Source organism: Vanessa atalanta, chromosome Z (assembly GCF_905147765.1).
Source record: "Vanessa atalanta chromosome Z, ilVanAtal1.2, whole genome shotgun sequence".
NCBI classification, from domain to species: Eukaryota; Metazoa; Arthropoda; class Insecta; order Lepidoptera; family Nymphalidae; genus Vanessa; species Vanessa atalanta.
Genome location: NC_061902.1, coordinates 10,552,416 through 10,576,536, shown reverse-complemented (window position 1 = coordinate 10,576,536; position 24,121 = coordinate 10,552,416). Strand labels below are relative to the sequence as shown.

General features: G+C 32.0%; 1 protein-coding gene across 2 annotated transcripts in view; it reads right to left on the bottom strand.

The window, feature by feature from the left end:
- Positions 1-24,121, bottom strand: part of LOC125076239 (ubiquitin carboxyl-terminal hydrolase 35) — a 34,921-nt gene that overhangs the window by 2,576 nt on the left and 8,224 nt on the right. For both annotated transcript variants that reach the window (XM_047688309.1, XM_047688308.1), the window contains exons 4-11: positions 20,930-21,153; positions 20,247-20,405; positions 18,778-18,948; positions 16,249-16,436; positions 10,159-10,338; positions 2,147-2,284; positions 564-631; positions 44-443 (exon numbers count right to left, since the gene is read on the bottom strand). In XM_047688309.1, the coding sequence (XP_047544265.1) occupies positions 44-443; positions 564-631; positions 2,147-2,284; positions 10,159-10,338; positions 16,249-16,436; positions 18,778-18,948; positions 20,247-20,405; positions 20,930-21,153 (1,528 nt within the window). The remainder of the gene's footprint in view (positions 1-43; positions 444-563; positions 632-2,146; positions 2,285-10,158; positions 10,339-16,248; positions 16,437-18,777; positions 18,949-20,246; positions 20,406-20,929; positions 21,154-24,121) is intronic.

Sequence of the window (24,121 nt, the reverse complement as noted above, 5' to 3'; positions counted from 1 at the left end):
GTCACGCATGAGCATTACCTTCAACTATTAAGATATAACTTACTTGAAGTTCTTAAGAACCAGAATGAGATATTTTGGCGTGGTCTCGATGAGCACGCTCCTCTCCGCATCTTGAAGGCCACCGCAATCGCGACATTCGTATTTGTTTTCACCGGAGAGACTTTCCTTGGAGCAATAATACTCCAGAAGACTTTGGACGCTGTGTTGCCAGCCTTCTGGTTTTTCGGGAAAAGCCAGCTGGAGGTCTCGAAACACGTCGCGTGACAGTGATGATGCGTGACACACGGTGCATTCAACACGAGTCAGCAAGACGCCTCCAAACATGCTATCAATGAAGGAGTCACGACGTAGAAACGTGGCATCGCTCATTCGAAAACGTTTCTTTGGTGGAACCAGCGTCTCTTGCTCGGCAGAGCTGCGTTTGTGGCCACTTGAACTAGATCCTGAGAACAAAATTCATCACTGTATCCAAATTTACTATTTTCTCGTCTAAATTGAAACATCATTGCATTGGTAAACTTATTAAACGGAAAAAATATTTCTTCAAATACATTTGAACATACCAGCAGCGCTACTGCCGGGCCTCGGCGAAACAGAACGACGACTATGGCTCGATTCAGCATGATCATCGCTGAAATTAATAAAGTGACCTTTAATTCAGTACTCAGTTTTACTATAACTCACAGTTACTATATATTTACCTCGGCGAATATTTATGAACAGATACAGATGGTATAAATGTTCGTTAAACTTAAGATTGTAAATGAGATAAAATTTGCATCATTTCTTTTTTTTTTAATAATAATTACTACCAACTTCGATACACTTAACAAATCGGAATATTACCATTAAAAAACCCTTAAAAAAATTCAAACTTAGTATTCAAAATCGACCGTAATGAATTGCGTGACTTCATTATTCCCTGAAGCCTTAATACAGATTTTCTTTTCTTAAATTTGTAAACAATAAACGAGCTATATAATTGTGCGGGTTTCACTGGGCCATTGTGATGGACAAGTAAGCTCCAGCCTCGACATAAAAGTCCAAAAAGGATTTAAGAAACGAAACTTCTCTGGAAACACGCAATGGACAGGTCCCGATATTTTTATTATTATTTAGATATTTTTGATATATTGATTTGATTTTTGATATATGATTGACTATATTGTAGTGAACCTGGTAAAAAATTACTATGAAAAGTTACTAACGTCTACTTACGTCAAAATAATACACATTTTTTCTTTAAATAATAAGAATAAGTACTCCTTTTATTGTTTCATTTTACCCATTGGGGTGCGTTCCAGTAACTTTGTAATGTACATAAATGTTTATTATTTCAACCAAAAACCCTAAGATTTTGTTATTATTGTTTTGGTTACATTTCTATCTTGAGAAACTACAGTAACACCGTATAACCTTCCACTACCTTTCATACTACTACTACTGGGAATGTAATTTTAGTATAGATTGCACCAATATTAAGTTACATTTATTTCATTTTTATTCAGGAAACAGACATACAATATTCAATGTATTGAACTAAACAATGTTTTCTCAGACGTTGAATGGCAAAGTTTCTAATTATAAATTTTATTTCTATTTGATTAAAATAAAATACATTAAACACTTCATTGAATATTCACGGCGCTTTAATATTTCTTCATTATATTCATCAAAATAAAATGGACGGCGAGGTCGAAGGATAAATACTATTTATTAAAGTTTAACAACCATCGAAAAATGTTACGGACAAAATATTGTTAATAAATGAAAGGCAATATTTTTCTGTAAATTTTCCTTTGCCGGCTAAAACTATATTTTTAAAACTTAAGTTAAAATTAGTTTACTGAAATTCTAAAGTTTCAAATTCATGTAGGTTATAAATTTTTCCAAAGACGTATTGTTTTTTACAAAATACAAGAGTAAAGTTTACACTAATATGATTTCACACCAGGGTAGGTTTAGTAGGTGGGTGAGGGCCGCACTGGACCATTGTGGAAGGCGTATTCTCAAGATTATGTTTCTTCATTCTATATTAAAATATTTTATTGTGATTTGTTTTTTCTTTTTAATACGATTACAGAAACTTTCGGAGTACATCATACGATCGTAATTATCTAAAATATATTTTTAATATAATATTTACCCAGCGTGTGGGGATTGTTGCTGAACATGAGGATGAATCATGCGCAGGCGGCTGGCACCGTTGAGCACAGGCGGCCTGGTGTAATCGAAATTTCGATCCGAACAATGCTCGTAGGACTGCAGCAACTCGAACAGATATCTGTAACGAAGAGAAATCTAATTTTTATATATGTATTTTTATACTGTAGCCTTTAAAAGTTTAGTTTTCTTCTTTGTATCCTAAAATTCCGAATACGGACAATAAAACATTGACATTAAAAGTGAGTGTTAATTTCGCCGCGCATTAATATCTGATATGTATTCCGAATCTCGATATAGTGGCAGTTAACTTACGGTAATGCAGCCAAAACAGTTAGTGATTGAGGAGACTATATGGATATAAGCGCATCATTGGACATTCACATCGAGTCCACAACACTTTTATCCGGCGAAAAGAACCACCACACCTTAATATTTAAAACTTGAAGGAAGACGAGTCAACTACACAGTACGTATTAAAGTACATATAAGTATGTGCGCAAACACAGGCGCGCTCTATTATACTCTCACTTTCATAATGCGATCCGACCTGACCGGAAAGATCAACAATTTTACGTGATTTTGGAGACATGGGATTGTACACACATCCAGCATCGAGTCTCCAGCCTGTCACTGAGAATTTTTCGACAGAAAAACCTAATTTTTTTTTTTTATCGCCAGACCTGTGGAGTATTAGCCATAAATCTGCTTAAACAGTGCACTAACTTATGAATTATCATTTAGATATGTGTTAATGTAGTATTTAGCGAATTATAGAATTAGATATTCGTACTTTATTAGACCAATCATTAAATTAAACAAACAATGCCTGAAAAAGAGTTAAAAATAAAGTATAAAAATGTCTTTTAAAAAATGTTTTGTGTAATAAGGTTTTGCGAAACAAAAAGTTTTGCAATGAAAACCTAAAAAAAAAAAACAATTAAAATTGTAAAGAATGGCCTGTTGAATAAGGCATTCAAAGCAAATGAAATTAATGTGATTAATTTTGAAATTCTTACAAGTAATCTGTTTAATATTTGCCGAATAAAAGACGCAACGCACCTTCGAATTTTTTTATTCTCACTAGTTTCAATACCAATTCGCGTAATATTTAAATTATATACTTTTAATATAAAGTTAGAACCGTTTATTTGCCTTTATATTGCTGTATCTGTGTACAATAGTATATGAGTGGTAAATAAAGATACAGTGCCTATTTGGTTGATCGCTTTCCTTCTAAAAAGTTTGTGAGAACAATATAGAATATTAATGAGAATTAATAAACCTAGTGACCTCAGCGAGTGAGTTTTAAGTTATTATGGAAGCACATTAAGCCGATATATGGCTTAAGAAGGCAGAACTTTACAACGAACTTCCTTTACGATATTAATTAATCCTTTAAATTAGTAATTGTAATTGCAGATCAAAATTGATATATCTTTTATAAATTTTATAGTTGGACAGGCAAATGGGCCATCTGATAGTAAGTGATAACCACGGCCAATAGACATTGGCGCGGTAGGAAATTTTATTTTGCTCTAACCTAAGTTAACCTAACCTTGGGAACTAAGTGGTTTGTCCCTTGTGCCTGTAATCACACTGGCTCACTTATCCTTCAAACCGGAACACAATAATACTGAGTATTGCTGCTTAGCGGTAGAATATACGATGAACGGTATACGATGAATATACGATAACGGAGTTTGTTTTCAACTGACAACTCAAAGCTTTTTAAGTGAAACGTGTTGTAATTAAACGTAGTTTTGTTCGTCTTACGTAAAAAAATTACAAAAATATGTTTAGACTATTCAAAGAAAAGCCTAGCTCTACCCGGGCTCGACACCCGCGCATGTGCTATGATGCAATTATGCATTATCGATCGAGTATTGCCTTATTGTTTTGAAGTCTATCATTTACTAATAAAACATTCATTAAATGAAAGGGCATAACGCAATTAGAGGGTATTTTAAAGTACGAAAATTAGTCGTCAATACGCGACCATGCAAGCGCTAACGGACTATTAGTAGCATGATCGATTAACCTTCGTAACTCATTCGCGTAATAGAAGAACAGCTTGATCGAAGAAAAAAACTTTAATCTCTTTTTTTTTATTTTATTAATTGTTAAGAAATTTATACAAATAGTATTTTAAAATATATACAGATATAAAAACTTGTGTAATTTTTAATTTCAGTAGATAATTTTAATTTTGCCAGTCTTATGAAATTTAAGTGTTAAAATTAAACTTCCTATAATCCGCGTATTGAAACGATGAAATATGTTTTCTTTAAAAAGTAGCGTTTCCCGCTCTTTAACTTTATGATTAGTGGCTATGGCTAACTTTAAATCGCCATGGTAGTAGCATTTATGCATACACCACATTTTGCCATACACAAAACCTATCGGTCCATCAGACCGAAGCGGGTATAGCTTGCAGTTTTAAATAAACAATAATTTAGTTAATACGTGATTATGTATTATTCTAATTATTATTAAATTTACGAAATATACTTAATTTATGGTCATATTTTATAAGCCATAAATTGGACGAGAGTGAAAAAGGAAGCTGTTAGAAGCTCTGTTAAAAGACTCCAAATTATACTATGTGTATATATAATATAATTATATATGTGATGAAAACGACAGTGACATTGAGTATTATTGATATTGAAGAGCAGCAACAAAGAAGTGATAGAGAGCATTCTGAGAGCAAAAAGGAGTTCCCAGCAACTTAAAGTGATTACTATCTAGGCAAAGATGGCCAGAACAAATATTTTCCATGAATGAGCTGTCGATGCAGTAAGAAAAATTGGGAAATTAAAAAAAAAACAGGTGATGAATCGATTTCACTCCGATATGATTTTTACAAAACATATCAATCAAAATGCTACTTTTAGTCTATTACAATGGTTGTAATGAAAGCCTCTACTAAATGTAAATACTTGCTGTAAATATTGTGTTTTACAATTTAACATATTCCTATATAATATTAATTTTACTTTGATATTTTAATTAATATATCAAAATAGAGGTATCACTTTCGGTCTCACAGACCTTGCGCGGTCGTATGCGATAAATTATTTGACGCGGGTATAGAAAGGTTATTTACCGCTCCTCAGTTTAAGTTTTACATCTCAAATCGAAATGGCTGTCAATAAATTATCAAATTAACGACAATATAAATTTAAAAATTAGATAATACGTGCATTTTTTTTTTAAATCGCCTGTCCAATTTATCAAATTAGCTTTCTCTATCTGCCTCTCTCTAGCCAACACCTCTACTCGGTACATTTAACTAGCATTGACATTACAAACTGAAGCTGAAGACGAACACGGCGCACAGTTTTTACACATGAACGACTTTCTCGTCATGATATATTTGAACAGATATAATAAGATGTCTAGGTGTATTTCTGCACAATATTATTTCGCATTATTCGCATATACTATTTCGCGAATTACAAAAATATATCATTTTAATGCTTTGTAAACTGGTAACATTTATATAATTAACACTTAATATAACAGCCTGAAAACGTTTTTAGGAACGTAACGTGTGAAAAACCACCAAGAAAAATATATTCAATATATAAAGCAATACTAACTTTAATACTAAAATGAATGGTTTCATTGTCACGTCCTTTATCATTCTTCCGATTGAGTTGAATCTTTGTACAATTGTTGTTGATACTTGCGTGAAGGTTTTCTAGATCAACAGGTGGAGCACCCGCCTTCGCGGTAATAACAAAAAGAAATTAAAGAGTCTGTGCAATGCATTCTAGACATAAATAATTACATGATACTAATATTTTAAAGTTTTATATTTGAAAATAGAACAGTGTCAAGTTGTGGAAGATTTGAATTTTGAGAGATTTCCAATCTCGACATCAATTGATACATTTAAGTGATAATCCCGGCTATCTGCGAATCTCATGTCTTACGCGCTTTTTTAGTTCAATTTAAAATTGATCAGAATTATGGAAGTACGTCGTATTAAAATTTAAGAGATACCATTAGAATAGATAATTTACAACACCTAAAGGGCAAAGAGGGCATGCAACATCGGCGAACGACGACAGATTTATCATGGGTGCTGGTCTCAGAAATCGTACTTTTCTTTCTTTCTTTTCTCAGAAGTTCTTACTTACTTAGGAAGTCTGCTTCAAGAAATTCGAAAAGTGACAATAAGAAACAAAATAAAAATATAATGCAGCTGGATGTACTGGTAAACAAATACTACAGGAGAAAATACAATAGGATTGTTGTTCACCGTAACTGTATACTTGTTAACGTGAGCGTTGTCTTGCAAAAGCAAAACGTATTGAGGGGTTCTCACCTTCGCTTATATAGAAAAGGTAGAGAGTAGTCAGGGCATATTTTAAAATGACATTAATTCTTTCTCACTATCTTAAATATCTATGTCCATTATCGTCGCAGCTAATTCTAAGCACATTGTCTCTTGCATCGAGTTAATCTCAATACGATGGATCTATGAAAGTATGGTTCACCCCCAGTTAGCGCCACACTGCAAAATCAGCGTAGTATTTTTACCCGACCGCTTAAAAGAGTGTTTAAATTCGCTGTTTCTTTAGATACGGCCTGATCATTTATAGTACAGCGCGTCACTTACCACACGCCCGTGGCGGGGGTCTCATCAATTCTCGACATTGTTTGAACTATGCTATTTGTAAAGCAGTTTGCTTACTCTAGGAAAAAGACATTCATAAAGGACTTATATTTCACTCATTATGTTTATCGTTATGATCATATTTCGCCATTATTGCTTTTACAATTTGTCGACTCGACATCTTTACTAAATGCTTACTTGAAAATGATTACATATGATATTGACGGGACTTTTAATTTATAATGAGTGCACAATTATGATGAAAGCAAATACGTATTACAATATCGAATTAATATCATATATCACATATATCGAATCAAGTATTACAATTCGAAGTCCTTCTAGTCCGCAAACTTTTAGACCTCATCTGGTATACTCGGAAATCAAGTTAAACAAAGAAATATAATACCAGCGATATTAGAGATCTTAATATTGCGTCGGTAGAAGAATGGAAGTTCATGCTTCAAAGTTTTATTGATAACTAAATAAAAAGTATGCCCTACTATAAAAAGAATGCTGGCAATTTTCAAGTAAAAGAAGGAAGCTCTGCTGTAGGGAAACTTTTACCTGCAGGAACAATTTTATCTACTAAATGCAAACATGATAATATTATTATAAAGCGACCATTTATATCACTCCTTTCAAACAGCAAATAATAAGCTGTTTAAATTGAATAGTATTTCGTGTCGGATACAATATAACAGGTAGCAATAACATTTTCGACAACATCGATCAGTTGTTACGGCATGTATGCTTTTACATTTTGATTTAAATCCGTGGGTAGACATTGTATTGAAATGGAAACTTTCAGCATCTGTCATTTTTAAAAATGAAAATCTGATATCACGGACTTCGAATACGAATAATTATTCGACGTTTAAAATAAGAGGATTTTTTTAAAAAAGAAATGTGGTTATATAATTTTAAAACTGTGTGGGTATTCGATGCAAATCCTCTGTTTAATTACGTAGTTAATAATATGAAAATCTGATATCTCGGACTTCGAATATGAATAATTATTCGACGTTTAAAATAAGAAGATTTTTTTAAATATAAATATCGTTATATAATTTTAAAATTGTGTGGGTATTTGATGCAAGTCCATTGTTTAATTACGTAGTTAATAATATGTGATGGTAAACACCTATGGAGCCGAGTGATTGCAGTCTTTACTTACACTCATTTACTGCAATCTCTCGGTTAAATGTATAGTTATTTTTGTTTGCATTACATGTTTGTCAGTTTTAAAGTGAATGTTTGGTCACAGTTCGTTTTGTTTTGAAAGATCGAATCTTTCAACATAAATTTTCATAAAATATGTTCATATTAAGTTAACTTAACTAGTATCTGACCGACTGATATAAATACGTTGTTTTTTTTTTATATCTGTCTTTCGAAGGAGTTTAAATTAGTTGTAAAACTGAGGCCACTCAAAACTTCCGGCAGAGCGTCACTTCTCGTCTTATCGTCATGGTTTGATTTAAATAACAGTCGCTTTTATCAAAACAATGCATTATTTGCATTGATATATTGTTTCTTAATTAGCTTATTTATTTTTAGAGAAAAATTTCACAGTCAATATAAGTCTTATTTATATTTTACAAGAAACATGTCCCGGCTTAACGCGGATACAAAAAAGGGTTCATATAAAACTCTTAGATTGAAGAACGTAGAAAATTCTAGGTATTTTTTCCAGCTTCCTATTCGGTTGAATTTTTGGCTTTTTCTCTGCTATATCCATAGAAACCTTCTTCTTGAATCACACTGTTTATTGATGAAAATCGCAGTAAAATACTTTGCTTGGTTTAAAAAAAGCGACTTGTTTTATACTATGTGCAGAAAATATTGTTAACGTAAAAACATCTATATCGGGCGTATTGTCATAAAAACGATTTGATAAAGATATACTTATGTATACGACACGACACGATTGATAAATTAACATGCTCTCCGCGTTCTTTATTATTCACGATCAATTATTGAAAATGTGAAATAATTAATCTGCTTATTATGAAAAATAAGTTATTTATAAAAAATTATATTCACTCGAAACAATATTTTCTCAAATTAGTTTTTGTTACGTTTTATGTCATGAATTTTGTCAAAAATAAATTGAATGCTTTTATGTGATTATTATTCACACAAAAGCATAGCGTATGTCTGATCTGAATGTGTTAAAATGTGTTTATGTTAGTAAGCATTTCTATTATTCCCTTCATTTTATACCTAGTGAAAAACGAGCGTTGTCGTTGGTCGTTCGCCTTCCATTCTCTCGTAATACGACACAGGCATCAACTATGAGAAATAAGGATAACGACATGAACAAAGGGAAAAATCTTTTAAGGATTATTGAGAAGCATGTCTGCTGCATATCATCGGAAAATAAGGCAACGGAACTAATAAGCAAAAAGACGAACACGTTTATTCATGGTATTTCTGTACTCTGTATACTTGAAGATGAATAGCTTTACCCTTCTAATTGGTCCATGCATTTCTTATTCTCAGTCATGTTCTCCATTTCTTTATAGCAGGGTTGTCAACTCGAGTAAAATTTGATTTAATGCTAAATTATACTAAATTTTGAAATGATATACAAATGCAAACATGCTATTAAGTGAGTTTAGGATTTTTTTTTAAATTATATGTATTTTAACAAATTAAATATATTTTTAAATTGTATTTTATTAGATATTTGTGTCTTCCATCTACAGATAACGGTCTAAAAACTTTTCTCCTGCTTGTCACCCCTGCTCTTACGGGTGCGCATTTAAAGTTATGATGTGATGATAACATAGCATACATTCAAATTCGTGTCTTCTATACTACAATTATTTATTAATAATGAATACAAATCTTATCCGTGATTTTGTTATTTACCATATTTTTTTGTAATGTTTATCAATATAAAAACATTGAATTTTAAATTTAGCCTTTTCGGCATCTTTCATCATTTACACTTCAACTCACTCCGCGGTCACTTTCCATTTGATTGTGATCGTCAGTATAATGTTTCAAGAAAAACAATATATGGAGTATTTGTGGACAGGCCACCTGCCCGAAGCCACTGCTTTCCACCACAATACTGGCTTTTAAAGATCTAAATATTATTGTTGTCGGTTGTTTTGTATACAAAAATTGCCTTAGTCAGCTCTAACAATATTTTAAATAAAAGTAGGATGGTTCATTCTACTATTCATGAAACCAGACGTTATCCTTTCAGTCGTCACCAACTAAAACGCCTAGTTTCCAAAAAAATACTAAAAAATAATAAATATAATAATAACTTAATATAATAAATTAACGCTCCGAGATATAATTTAGTAGTTAGCCTCAAAAATTAAAGCAATACCATTAATAGAGACACTTACCCTAAGAACTCCGAGCTGTCGTGTTGATTGTCTCTTGTGAAGAAAGGTGGTTTCACGACACTGAAGAATTCAGACGGATTCAGCTTAGTCGATATGGAGTGCATCATCTCAGCAAAGAGAACGCTCATTTTCGCCCAATACGGCACCGCGGTCATCTTTAGCACAACGTGTGTACTAAACCTGATTGGAAAATGCATTAAATTAAAGTTGAGTTTAATTTGTTTAGGTATCTGAAGGTTCTTAAATTATTCCATAATACTGAAACACATTTCACGGTGCAATAATGCATTTATTTCAAGCTTTACAAATATGACAACGAACACAATTCAATAGAAAATTTTCATTCGCACTAAAAATATATTTAAATTAAATTCAAAGTAAATGGCGAAGATAAAAGACGAAACACAATTACAATCTTGTTTTTCGATCGCGAAGCGGTATACAAGTTTACATTCAGCCCACTTCCGCTATTCCTCGCGTTATTTACTTAAAATACTTTTGTTACAGAGTCGAAGGCAGTCAATGTTTACGTGTTCGACGCCCACTACGCCACTCACTGCTAAACAGCTGGGATGACTGTAAGACTTTTATGACAAATGCACCCAATATTACTTTGAACTATGAACATTTATAATATCTATCGCACGTTCTTATTAAGAAATAATATTATTCAAATTCTAAAATAGTTTTCGCTTGTATTATAAAACGATAGAAATAAAAAATAAATCATTTTAAACAGCAATTTTGAGAGAAAACGAACGTGTTAAGTGATCTGTAAGATTCAAGATTAAGTCCCAAGCATTTTATTTTACGATTAATCTAGCGCTCGCGCGATCTGCGAAATACCTAATATTGAGAGGAAACTACTTCGCAAGTAATTCTAAGATATATAAAATCTGCCAATACGCAGTGAAGCGACGTAGTGTATAAACCCCGACTATTTCATGACAGGTGTCTTTGCCCAATGAAATATTTATTTCGGACTGTCTCTTCAGAAATGTTAAAATAATTATTGATGTTATTTTTTTTGTCACTTAATTTCTAATTCAAATAACACATAAAATAAAAATTCGCTACTTTCAAGCAAATCTTAAATCAATAAATGAAAATCGCAGCGCAAAGTACACTCATAGCGTTATAACATCGCGAAGCAGCTTAGAACAAATGATTGGCATAAAAAAAATCGCATGCAGAAAAACTTAAAAAAAAAAAAATGTCAGTGTCATTTTTAATTTCACGGATGCAATAGTCCATAGAACAAGTCGCAAAGCAACTTTAGCAATTCATTTATCAGGAAGCATCCGAGTTCTACTCGGCGATCCTTTGAATGGCTTCGGGATATAATAAAATCGAGTGCTGTTGGGATCAAAATTTAAAAGAGCATTTGAATGGATTACAGCTTTGTGTGAAGTTTGTGGACCGTAATACGAGTGTACGGTTTCGGCCAAATGATAGCGATTCTATTTTCACTACAAGTCATTTTAATTGCAAAAATTAGTTGAAACTATTTATTGAAAATCATTCGAGCAACGTTACAAAAGTAGTATCTAGATCATAGAATAAAATATATGAATTCACTAATGAGATCGCAAATTAAATAACATTTCGCTTTTGTATGCACAACAATTTCAGTAACAGGGCAACAATTTCGCTTATTATGACTGCACTAGTATCGATCCATCGGTCGATATATGTAACAATGTATTTATTATTAAGACTATAGACGCTTTGCTCCAATTATATACATGCAATATCATTTCTGAGTAAAAAATAATTATTATTTGCTTGCGTTTCGTTATAATAATTACGAAAATTCAACGTTTTTTATCTATACTAATTACTTTAATGCGAAAGTCACGTTTACACGGTTAAACAACTGCATCGAATTTGATTAAACTTTGTAATAAACAATCTTGACCCCCAAGTAAGGACAAAGGCTAACGAGAATCTATGAATCTATGCGAAGCCGCGGAAGGAAATGAGTTATTATGTATTTTTTTAATAATAAATATTCATACAATATTTACGATCGCCATTTATATGTATACATATCGTGGCAAAAGAAAACAAGATTCTCGAACGTTTCACTTCAATCAAAGAATATCGGGAAATATGCCTTCAGTAATGAGGCATTTGTTTTTTAAAACTATTAGTGGCGGGCGATTAATGCTACGTAATGGAGTGTGCCAAAATTTTATCGATAAATTTAATATAATCCTGTCTTCCTAATTTCAATTTCATAGAGCTGTTTGTTTTTTTCTGCAATTTTCATTCTCGTTCAAATCCATTGATTTTCATCAATTTACTAACTGAATATTAATTATATAAAAATGAAAACTCCATCTATAGACCATTCTAACCGAAGAAAGAATAAAGATACAATTTTAAACAAACCTTAGATTTACGTATTCAATGCAACCTTTAATAGATCAGCTATATTGTAAACTACTAACAGTTTTTGGTTAATATGTTATTATTTATAATAAAACACATTTTTTTCTCAAATTCATAATAAATATCATAGATTAGCCCACGACCAATGATATCGCGTCAATTCGGTTCAAATGTTGTTAATTTGCCTTTGTCCTCTTGTGGTTGGAATGGCGTAGCATTGATGACATCAGGAAATGGTGACATTTAATTGAATATTTCGGTGTATATCGACTACATCGTGGTTCACCTCGGTTCCGATCAATGAATACATACTGTAATATGTCGATATGGACATTTTAGTTAATCATATTTGATACCATATGGAGCGGTCTATCGGTAATATATGATATCGGTAGTGCGACAAGGATGAAAGATACGAGATTATGGAACATATTATGCCAATACGCATAACGAATGTGTCAATTCACTGTTTATGAATTTAATGAACATGTATTGGTAGACCGACTGACAAATTGGAAATCTGATATTAAGTGGTCAGCGCTGCATATTGACATTGGCAAATATTAATCATTTTTCAAGTTCTCAAGGCGCCAGTGAGTTACAAAACTATCTCTGAAAGTATGTATATTAGAAATCTCTCATAAAGTCTTGCCAAGCAATCTCTAGGACATTTTATTAAACTGGTAACCGCAAAGTCGCTGCACTTTTCATCATTTCTTATCAGTTATAATACAAAATGTATCATATATGTCATAACCGTATATGTACAATTCGAGAATCGTCGACGAATAAACGATATAATATGTTACCTTTAAAGAGAACATCCGTCGTAAGAAGTTAATAGGTTTCCTAAGACACAGTCTATGATCAAACAATCTGCCAGTATAATATTGAAGCTTTGAAGTTCAATAAGTTACGCAGCGAATTTCCGAGAAACTAGATCGACTAACTAGTCTTTTTAAATGTTTTATATATTTTAATTTTATCATTTAATATAAACTATACTATACTATTGCCTATATACTTTTTAAATATAAACATTTTTCTTTAGATTAATATTTTAATTTTAAGAGTTACATTATTTTTTTTCAATTGTACCAATATTTTGAATTATCTTTATCAAACCTAATAAACTCAATTTCAAAAGTGGTCAAAATAAGACCGCCATCCGTTGCTAACAAAAAAGTCATTATTACAATTAAAAAAAAAAAACACATTTAAAAAATACGTCAGTATTTTTTGCTACCCATGACGTCTGTTGTTATTGATAGAATGAACGTTCACATTGAACATTTGTATAAAATTATACAATTATATGAGTGTATGTGTGAAACGCATAGTAGTGTGTGTAATATTTTGCTTTCATTAATTTAATACATATATGTATTTCTTATGATAAAATAAAAAAAATACATGCAACACTTCTCTATATAAACTTAAAATGTGTAAAATTTCATCATCTCCGTAATTGACGTAAAAATAGATGTAACAACGTTTTCGCTTCACGTATTAATATATAGATAACTAGCTGTTGCCCGCGGCTCTGCTCGTGTGGAAGTTGAACATATTTACTGATTAACTTAAAATTTTACGTTAATTTAAGACCTCTTTGTATAGCATGTTGCTGTGAATTTCACCCCTTAGGGTTAAATATCCAGAAACGCTTAAATACGTATCAATTCAGTTTTAATCAGTATCCCGAAAAATTTACATGTTTCTTACTTAACATCGACGGACTTCCATACAAACTTTCAAACCTATAAACCTAAACTATTTCACCCCCTTAGGGGTAGAATCTCCAAAATTATTTCCTTAGTGTGTGTCTACTCAATAAAACGATCCTACTCACCAAATGTCATGGCCCTAAGTTTAATAGTCTACGCTCGGCGATGATGAATCAGTCAGTCAGGACATGTTATTTTATAAGTATCTATCGATGAACAAAAGCTCGTATGCATACTATTTGCTTCTATTTTGTCCGAAGACTGCAAGTATCAATCCAATCAATTAAATCACATGATACGAATATGACAATATATGGAATACATTCACCCGAGGCAGTTATTGAGGATAATCCTTAATATAATGGAACCAATTTTCATACTCTAAGTATGAGTTGTTAGTAGAAACACGCTGTATTGATATATCACAAAGGGCAATTGCAATTTCATTCGTATAAACGAAACATTTATTTTATACGCGAATTAACAAATGAACACAGCCGAGCCTCAGGCATTTACGTCGAAAACATTCGAAGCATTGATTAAATTGATCACTAAAGCGATTAAAATTATGTATTCGCTAAATCCGCCTGCACCCCTAGCACGTCAAGTTATTAAAATCGCTTAATACTTTCGTTTTGACAAAGACGCAACCATAAAATCAAATAACATTATCCCCCTTTAACAAATATCAGAGAGAGAAAGAAAATAAGAATGTAAAAAAAAAAGTTCAATACCTACTGAATCGTGGCTGCGGTTAAGTTTCTGACGGGCTTTTAATAACTTAGATAATAATTACCGTAGTTTTAAGCGAACATTATTTTATAATGTAACAATATAAAATTATGTTGCGTTATTTTTAAACGGCTTTAACCCGGCGTAGATTTAAATTGTCATCAATTTAATGTATCCGGCAATTCCAAGATATTTTTATATAATAAAAAATATTACTAACGAAGGAGTGGAGGAAAATCAGACGTGGCTTACAGTTAACAAATATTATGGAAAATTATTTTGTTGTGAAATTTTATGTATTAATATTTATTTTCAACAATACAAATACACTTACGTTTTTAAAGGTAAAAACGGCTATTTAAAGAATATCATACCCATACACAAATTACGCAAAGATATTTAAATTAGTCGAATGATTTCTATGAAGAACAAAATGTTAATGACTATGTTAAGAACACCTACCTGAACCTGTGTTTATAGAGCAAAGATTTTATCTAAGGCAGCCGCTCGCATGCAATCTTACTCGCAAAGAATTCGCATCTCCGATGCACTCTAGGTTCACGATCATGAATAAGTTTGAATTTGAATTTCTATTATAACTTAAACTTAATTCTATATAAATACACCATATATCAATTAATTTAAGTATTAATTATTGTTATTTGGCAACTTAATCGACAAAATGGCGTTGCCAGTGGGAAATGTATAAAACTTTACCTATAGAATCCCAATTTAAATCCATGCAGACGTGAACTAAAAAAGCAGCCTATGACCTACCGCGGGACTCAAACTATCTCCACAGCAAGTTGAATCTAAATCGGTTCAGCCGTTTAAGCGTGACGAGGTAAAAGACAGAGTTACTATCGCATTTGTAATATTAGTATAGATTTCATAGAATATTTTGAAAACAAAAAGAAATAGATCGGTGTGTAGTACTTCTGTAATTTCCGAAGTAACACATTGTGACATAATTAACATATTTAAACAAATGATATTATGATTAAAAGAGCACAAATAAATCTCGTTATAAAATTATCATGGAATTTACATAATTATTATATTAAATTTGCATCAATTGTTACCATTATATTCAATATTATAATACATATATAAGGCTATTTCATGTTAGGCCATCCACGCAACTAAAAACGCAGACACTGCACGGAAGCTTGAACAACACTATAAATAACATTTTAAGGTAACAAAAAAGCAGAAAAATAATTTAAAATATATTACTTACTGCCTAGCAACAAGTAGAGCTTGCATCACGCTGTTCATGTAGCATGTGTTGCCAAGGTTGAGGAGACCCACCTTCCTCATCGGTACATGAGGATTTACAGCCGGGAGACACACGTTACGAGTGCGCCAAGGCGGTAGTTGCAAAAAGCTGCTCGCTCGAGACGCCATATGACGTTCCAAGCATAGAATCTACGGAAAACCAACCTGTTAATACGGCGGAACCAGTTTTAATAAATAAAATTATTCCACCGTAGACTGATAGCGTAGATCCGATCGGCATCGTCGACACAAAACAAAGTACAGAATTATCAATTCGTCCAGATGCCACGGATACAGCACGGAAATCACTCAATGGGATTTTAATGAAGATTGTCACTGTGGCGGTTTATTCTCACTTGATAATTAGATAATCATCTTCATATCCAAAAGAACGATTAACGTTCATGGCAGATTAAATTAATTTTATCTTCTAAATATATAGTTCGATGTAAAATTTCATTGGAAAGCGCAATAAATGTAGACATTGGGAACAGGTAATATTCAGCATGAGTGACAATAGAAGCACTAAAATGTCATCCGCTGTGAGAGTAATTACTCCCCGTTTAATAAACTCTCCGTCTACTCTCATGTACAAAACGAACCGAACCGGACCGAATCGTAGATAACTAACAGTGACAATGGCATCATTTAATTATATTAGTCGTTTCAATGTTGTGTGTATTGCACCCGAATGATGCGTAACGGAGGAATATCTGTCAATAACATTTACAACAACGCAACGAGTTCATTAACGATTTCAACGGGCTTACGGGATTGCAACGGGCAGGTAGTTCGCGATATTTCCAAAAGTATTTTATTATTACCGTATTGGAAATTTCTAAAAGACAACACACATTATTTTTATAATATATGTAACATACAAAATTTTATTAAATTATATTTTCATCGTGAATCAATTTTTATGAGGATAATAACGAAGCTATTCATGACGAAAATCCTCTTAGGATTGACCTAATTTCCAAACCTCCAGCTTGAAAATAATATTTTTATAATACGACTTAACCATACTAAGTACATATTATTATTAATTCACTAGTTGCCCGTGTCGATAGCGCTCGGGTATTCAGGTTTAACTCAAGGTATTATTTTAATCAAATATTTCATTTGACAAGTAACAGATATAAAGGTCACTGATGATGATCACTTGACCCATGCCCAGCCATCCTACCGAGTGCTAAATAAACATTACCGGACACGCCATTTTTAAAAAAAACATTTGCTTATTTTATTCCTATTGAAAAAAAACTTTTCATTAAAAAATTTGAATAGCAATTTACTTCATGGTCTCCAAAAAGTTTTATTGTCTTTCTCATACAAAGCGCGTTCACTGAAGATTTTCTTTCCTACGTTGAAATAAAAATGAAAAAAAAAGTGTAACATAATAAAGACTTATATATTTTTTTTTCATAATTCAATTCGAAAGTCGATCGATGCAATTACTTCGAAAATCTACGTCACTTTGCACTACGATGGTAAATTAACATAGATGGGGCGTATTCGTGAATGAATAGATTCATAGTGTATATACCTACTAGGCCGACAATAGGGAACACAAAAATAGGCAATACAACCATTGCATGTTCCTATATAATTATGATTTCTATTAAATTCAAGGTAAACGAGAGTTTTTAAATTTTAGGATTTTTTAAATTAAATATAGCCATCAACCTATTTTAATAGGGAATACAGTCACAATACAGTCAGTCAGATTAATAGTTTTTTTTTTAAAGATAATATTTGACAAAACATATTTTTCATCTCGCAAGACAAGGAGTAAAAGTCTTTTGATCGTGTAGGTACTATTAATTTCTTTTAGATACATACGAATACAGAGCTTTTTTAAGGTTAGAAAACTGTCATGGACTTTGCAGTGTATGTGTCGTTAACTTTTGAGTCATTTCATTATGGCGTCGTAGTCGGAGAGAAAATTGTCGGTCTTATCGTTCAGCTTTCGAAGCGAATACTGCTCATACTATGACCTAATTATGAAAACTGTAAGACGATGTCAGTTATCATTTTTATGTTCAAAATAGTGAAAAACCAACAAACACTTTATACAATATAAATAATTTACAAAACAGTTTTATATGAATAATTAATATCTTGCTTTGTATTATAATATTGATCGTTTCAATTTTGAATTTCGAACCATTAGTTTAAAAAATATTACAATATAATTAAGTAAACTCGGAGCATGTTGTACGGTGTATTAGCATCGTACAGGCGAATAGACCGGTACAGGTATTCTGTAAGAAAAAACTACTCTACTCTTTCTAAGTTCACGTACGTCGACATGAGTGAGATATGAAGTGAATTTTAACTGAATCGCACTGCGTTTGACGTACCAATATATCTATTTGGTTATGATATAGCACGGGAAAATATTTGTTTTTTTTTTGCGCTTACAGTGTCGGTACGGGTAACTTAAATATTATAAATTTGGAACAAAATACAACACAAACAAACTTACCACATCGGCGTACTTGTCGCGAAACAAATCTTGTGCGTCACCCTTGAGAGATTCCAAAATACCGTCGACCATAGCAGTTAGAATGTCGACCAAGTTTTGAAGGAGCTGTCGACTCCATTGACCACTGTCCGCAGCGAGGTTAACAAGAACATCACCGACATGTGATGAAATCTATTGAGTAAAATGTTATAAAAAATATTAATGATAAAAATAATCTATACGCAATAGGTGGGTCGGTCTACAAGCAAGACACTGGGTGGTTAAACGCCCACTCATCTGTTATTCCAAATCCAAGCATCAATACTTTGTATTGACGATCGTTTTAATAGCGCTGTGAGGAATAGTTCATATGTTACAATGGCAATGTCTATAGGAGGTCGTCGCTTAGCATAAGGTCGGCCATTTCCCTGTCCTCTTTTACTCTTCGAGTTCCCTTTATCGGTTGTTCCGTTTAAGACCTAAGACATATGAAATGTATTTATATCGCAGACAGATATCTTTTCTAAAGCTCTCCGTGCCTGTAGTTTACACAGATTGAGAACGGAACCGCAGTATTATGCCGTAATCGTTTAAATCTTTTTCCTTTCAATGCGTGTTACCAAACAGCTGCCCATAACAGCTTTGACATTAATTATTCTTGTATTTCAATAAATACAAGAGTTTCAGAATTTCAGTTCATATTTATTTTAAATTCGAATTTCAAAGGTAAATGTATTCTTTTAAATAGCATAGATTCATGTTCACGAAATGAAAAGATTTTTTTTTTCATATATAATGAATTTAAAATAGTTCACTCATCATCCATCATGTCGAAGGTATAAGGTAAGGTAGGCACGAATGTATCACATGACAAGCTCAGAGCTATCGCTCGGATTTGACCGAACTTTGTTTAAGATTTACTATTCTATACACTACTCGACAGATCTAAGATAGCCTTTCTTATATGGCTATACAAGACACCTTCCTTTACTCTTGTCCAAGAGGAACACATGAGCAAATAAACATATTGGTAGAAATTCTGAGATATGTCACACCCTCAACCCAATCTCAAGCTTTGGTAGTACGCAGTATGCAATAGCTTTGAATAGCTATTAAATAATTTATTATGATTAGAACCGATACAATATACAATGCCGTCAAGAATCCTCTTTAATTTTCTGCACATTTACGGCTCTTTAAATAATTCAAAAAAGGGACAAACAGACAGTCAACATATTTATTAAAATCAAACAGTTACACGACTTATAGGGTTCTTATAAAATACTGAGATCTATCGTCGAATACATTGAAAAAACTAAAAGCTGCAAACCAAAGTAAAATGATCTCTATGTGCGTTTGCTTCAATAATTTCTTTAATACTATACATATTATACAAAGGAATCCATCCTGTGAGTTTCAATGACCTTAAATGTAAAATGTCTGCTTGTTATTTATGTAACGTGTAGTGATGCGACTTAATTAAGACTTACTCTATCAAAAGCCTCCGTTGATTCGCGTAATGAAGCGAGGACGTGAAAAATAGCGTCTGCCGCCTTCTGCTGTAGTGGTGCAGGGTTTGCCATAGATGAAAACAGTTTAGCGACATTATCTACGCTCGTCTCTATGAGAACGTCGAATCGTTCATTCTCCTAAATAGGAAGGAAAAATATGATAACATTAGTTCCGTTTGAAATATCAATGAAGTGCACATCTTAAACTCAACAGCATCTAAAATAATTAACAATGGCTTTTTTAATTAATTTTTGAAGTTTACATTATTAAAATACTCGGTATAAGAATCTCGAGTGATGTACAAAGGAAAAATAATAATTGAACAATTTCAATGTCATGGAATAGTTGAAGCACTTTCTAGGAGAGGGAGCGAAAGAAACAAGGAGAAAAAACACATCGTTATAGCGTAGCAAACTAATACCTACTACATATTTATCATTTTGTAAAGGAAAAAATATATTTAGTACAATATTATAGACTTTAATAAAATTTTAGACTCTGTATCAGTACAAAACACCCATCAAACGAAATATAGATCAATTACTTTCCTAGCTAGGCTAATTCAATAACATATGGATATTCATTCCTCTCCCTGTACTGTATATTAAATTATAATTATAAATTTAAATTTTTATTGTGAATCGATTATATAAACACATACCTCTAACGCCTTGATGTAAGCGATCAACCAGTTTCCCAGAGCGGGGGTTCCATGCCATTCATACAGCCAACGATATAGGCAAGATAATGCGGCCCGGAGACCTGCTCCGGCTGGACCATTCTCACGTTGCTGAACCAACCAACGAGCGGCAGACAGAGCTGATTCTTCATCAGACTCATCAATAACAATCAGAACAGCTGCAGTGGCTGGGCAAGCGTCCGATTCTAGGAGAAAAACATCGTAGATATTATAATGTTGCAGCAGGACACATACTTAACAATAAACCACTAGGCTGTATTTTGTATCCTATTAAAGTATTTTTTTAATACTTTAATAGGATTAATAACAATAATACATTTTTATACATGCATGCACGATAAATCAGTTTGAAAATATATACATTTTGAAATCCGATTTGTTGTGTCGTTATAAAATGGAAAATTGCTTTTAAAATATTTTTGTGTAAAAATTGTTTTCGGTTTGTACAAATTTTCGATTTTTATAAGAACTAAGCCTTTTACGGATAACAGAATATTCCATGTGATGGTAAGCGATTAAATATTCAACAAACCTACACCATTTCACATTCGTTTCTATTGTAAAGTTTGAAATATTGTAATACATTTGAATTTTAGGTTAGAACGCAAACAAAGATACTTTTTTACGTTATGCGCGATCTAAGTTAGCCGAGCAGGTATTAGTCATGAGTTATAGATAAACAGTTTTAGTTTAAGTTTACACGCAGACAATATTAAATTCATTTAAAGATTTAAGTTGACTGAGAATACTATCGATTAAACCTACCTACCGATAAAATTGGGAAAACAAATTAATAACCTAATCATAATATTAATAATTATTTTTTATAAAATATTAACAAAGATTAAAATTGTAATAAATTTATATGATCACTGTTACAAGTATTAGTAATGCTAACTTAAAAAAAGACAATATCTTTTATTTGAATAATATTTTTTTTTATCAAAATAAACAAGGAATAGGTTCCATAGAACATGAAATAGAATTATTTTCGGAATATTATAAAATTCACGCATTTTATTTCGCAGAGCACTGGATTAAAAGTTTTTACATATTCACTATACAAAATTTTAAAATATCAAGTACATTATTCGTAAGAGGATATGCTATCCATGGTGACTCTTTAATATTAGTACAAAAATATATAGTAGTTTTTAAATATCTAAAAGATGAAGAAGGTTCTCGCTATGGAACGTATTGTTGAACTATCCTGTGTGGAATTTCAGCAATGCATTACAGCTTGCGAGTACCGAGCGCCATCGAGAGATTTTTTAGTTATTTCAGACGACTGTGCATACTCTTATAAATATATGTAATAGTAATAAATATGTATTTAATAGTATTATATGCGACGACTTTAATGTAAACTTATAAATGAAAATTAAGTAGAGTGTTCGGTTGTTTACCTTATTTTAAGTAATCTAATTTAACGTACAGATTTACTGAGTCGACTCTAATAACTAACGAGAGAAAAACATGAACTGTCAATTATTTATTTATTCTACTAAATTTATTAAACTTTTCCTTAGACGACAAAATAACTAGGTAACGGCTAATAAGGTAATTTGTTTTAAAGATATCGTGGCGTATGAATTATCTAATGTAGATATATCGACATAGAGATCGAATTTTGGGATGTTATTATATCCGAATTAAAATTTGCAAATTTAATTGTTTTTTTTTTTTTTAATGTATAATACCTACGAAAATAACATCTCGCTTAAAACCATTAGATGCAGATAACTTATTATACAATAATGTATTGAATTCAGTTTTTTTTTATAAAATTACATTTACTCTTTCTTGCATTATTAAACCAAGTGTAGGTATAGTTATTATATTAAAATATTCTAAGCGCGCCTTTTCAATGAGACAACGATGGTTAGAGGAACCAGTTATGAATCTTAGTAGATGCAGTTTTTCTTTTTAATTATATGGATCGACCTTCATAAGATATTTAATAAATAGAACATCCAAATAAATATACAATCAGCCCTGATATTGTGTTATATACATAAAAAAAAATGACAAAAATGAATTTACATATATGGAGCCAAATGCAAAACATGTTTAATAAACTAAAGACGAATAACACATCTATTATATTTATAACCTTATTCCACTCTTAGGGGTAGTTTCATTGTTGAATAAAGGAGAATGTTATACATACGATAATATTTTTTGTGTACTAAAGGTAGATAGATAGCTTTGCTCGATATATAATTAATCATAAAATGTAGTTTAAATTTATTTATTCATTGTTTATTTTCCCATTTGTGAAATTATAACCGATAACTAGTTTTTTAAATTACAGCAGTCGGTATTAATTGAAATACCGATTTTATGTGATACTATTTGAAGTTCACCTTTCGCCACTATAAGTTCAAATAAGGTGCAAATGCTTGAAATAAACGTTATCTACATTAATTTGATCCCCAAGCACCAATCCGTTCGTGAACTACAGATCCCCAGCTTTCTCCTTTGAATACGAGCGTAGTAATGTCATACTGAAATTTACTGTCTGGAAACGTAGGTCGTGTGAAATAAGAACGAGATTCTTATAATAAGAGTAATTCCTCTAGGTGCAGTCAGAGTAAGAAAACCTTCGTCAGTTTTCAAATTAATTCCTTTATCAAATCGTAAACTCTTAGTACCGTTTGAATCTAAAGCACTAAACAGACAACTGCATATAAAATTAAATTGACATAGTATGATAACTAGGTTCAAAATAGTGTAACATCTTTGGACTACGTCTAGTGTCATATTAACATAAAAACTTTTTTGTGGCCTAATTTGTCATTACAAGATTTAAATTAAATATAATATCTTCTACTGAATTGTCAAAGTCTGTCATTGTCATATATTTTCTTGCAATATCTTGCAATCTTAGAATAAAAACTCTTGTAATATTATTCGGTCGTTATTTTAAGTGACGGTTAATGTAATGACGTGACCTGTGATGAGTGGTTCCATCGGCACCGGGAAGTGGTGGTGATTCCTTGGCCTGCAAAAGCGGCAGATATACCCTATCGAAAATCAATGGGGTTTAATGGTGCGGTGGATAAATAATAACGATAGAACCAAAGCAGCTGTCGGAGAACATTCCTGAAGTGTCTGGAAGGGCTTCAGAGGAATCGAAATATACTCCCGCCT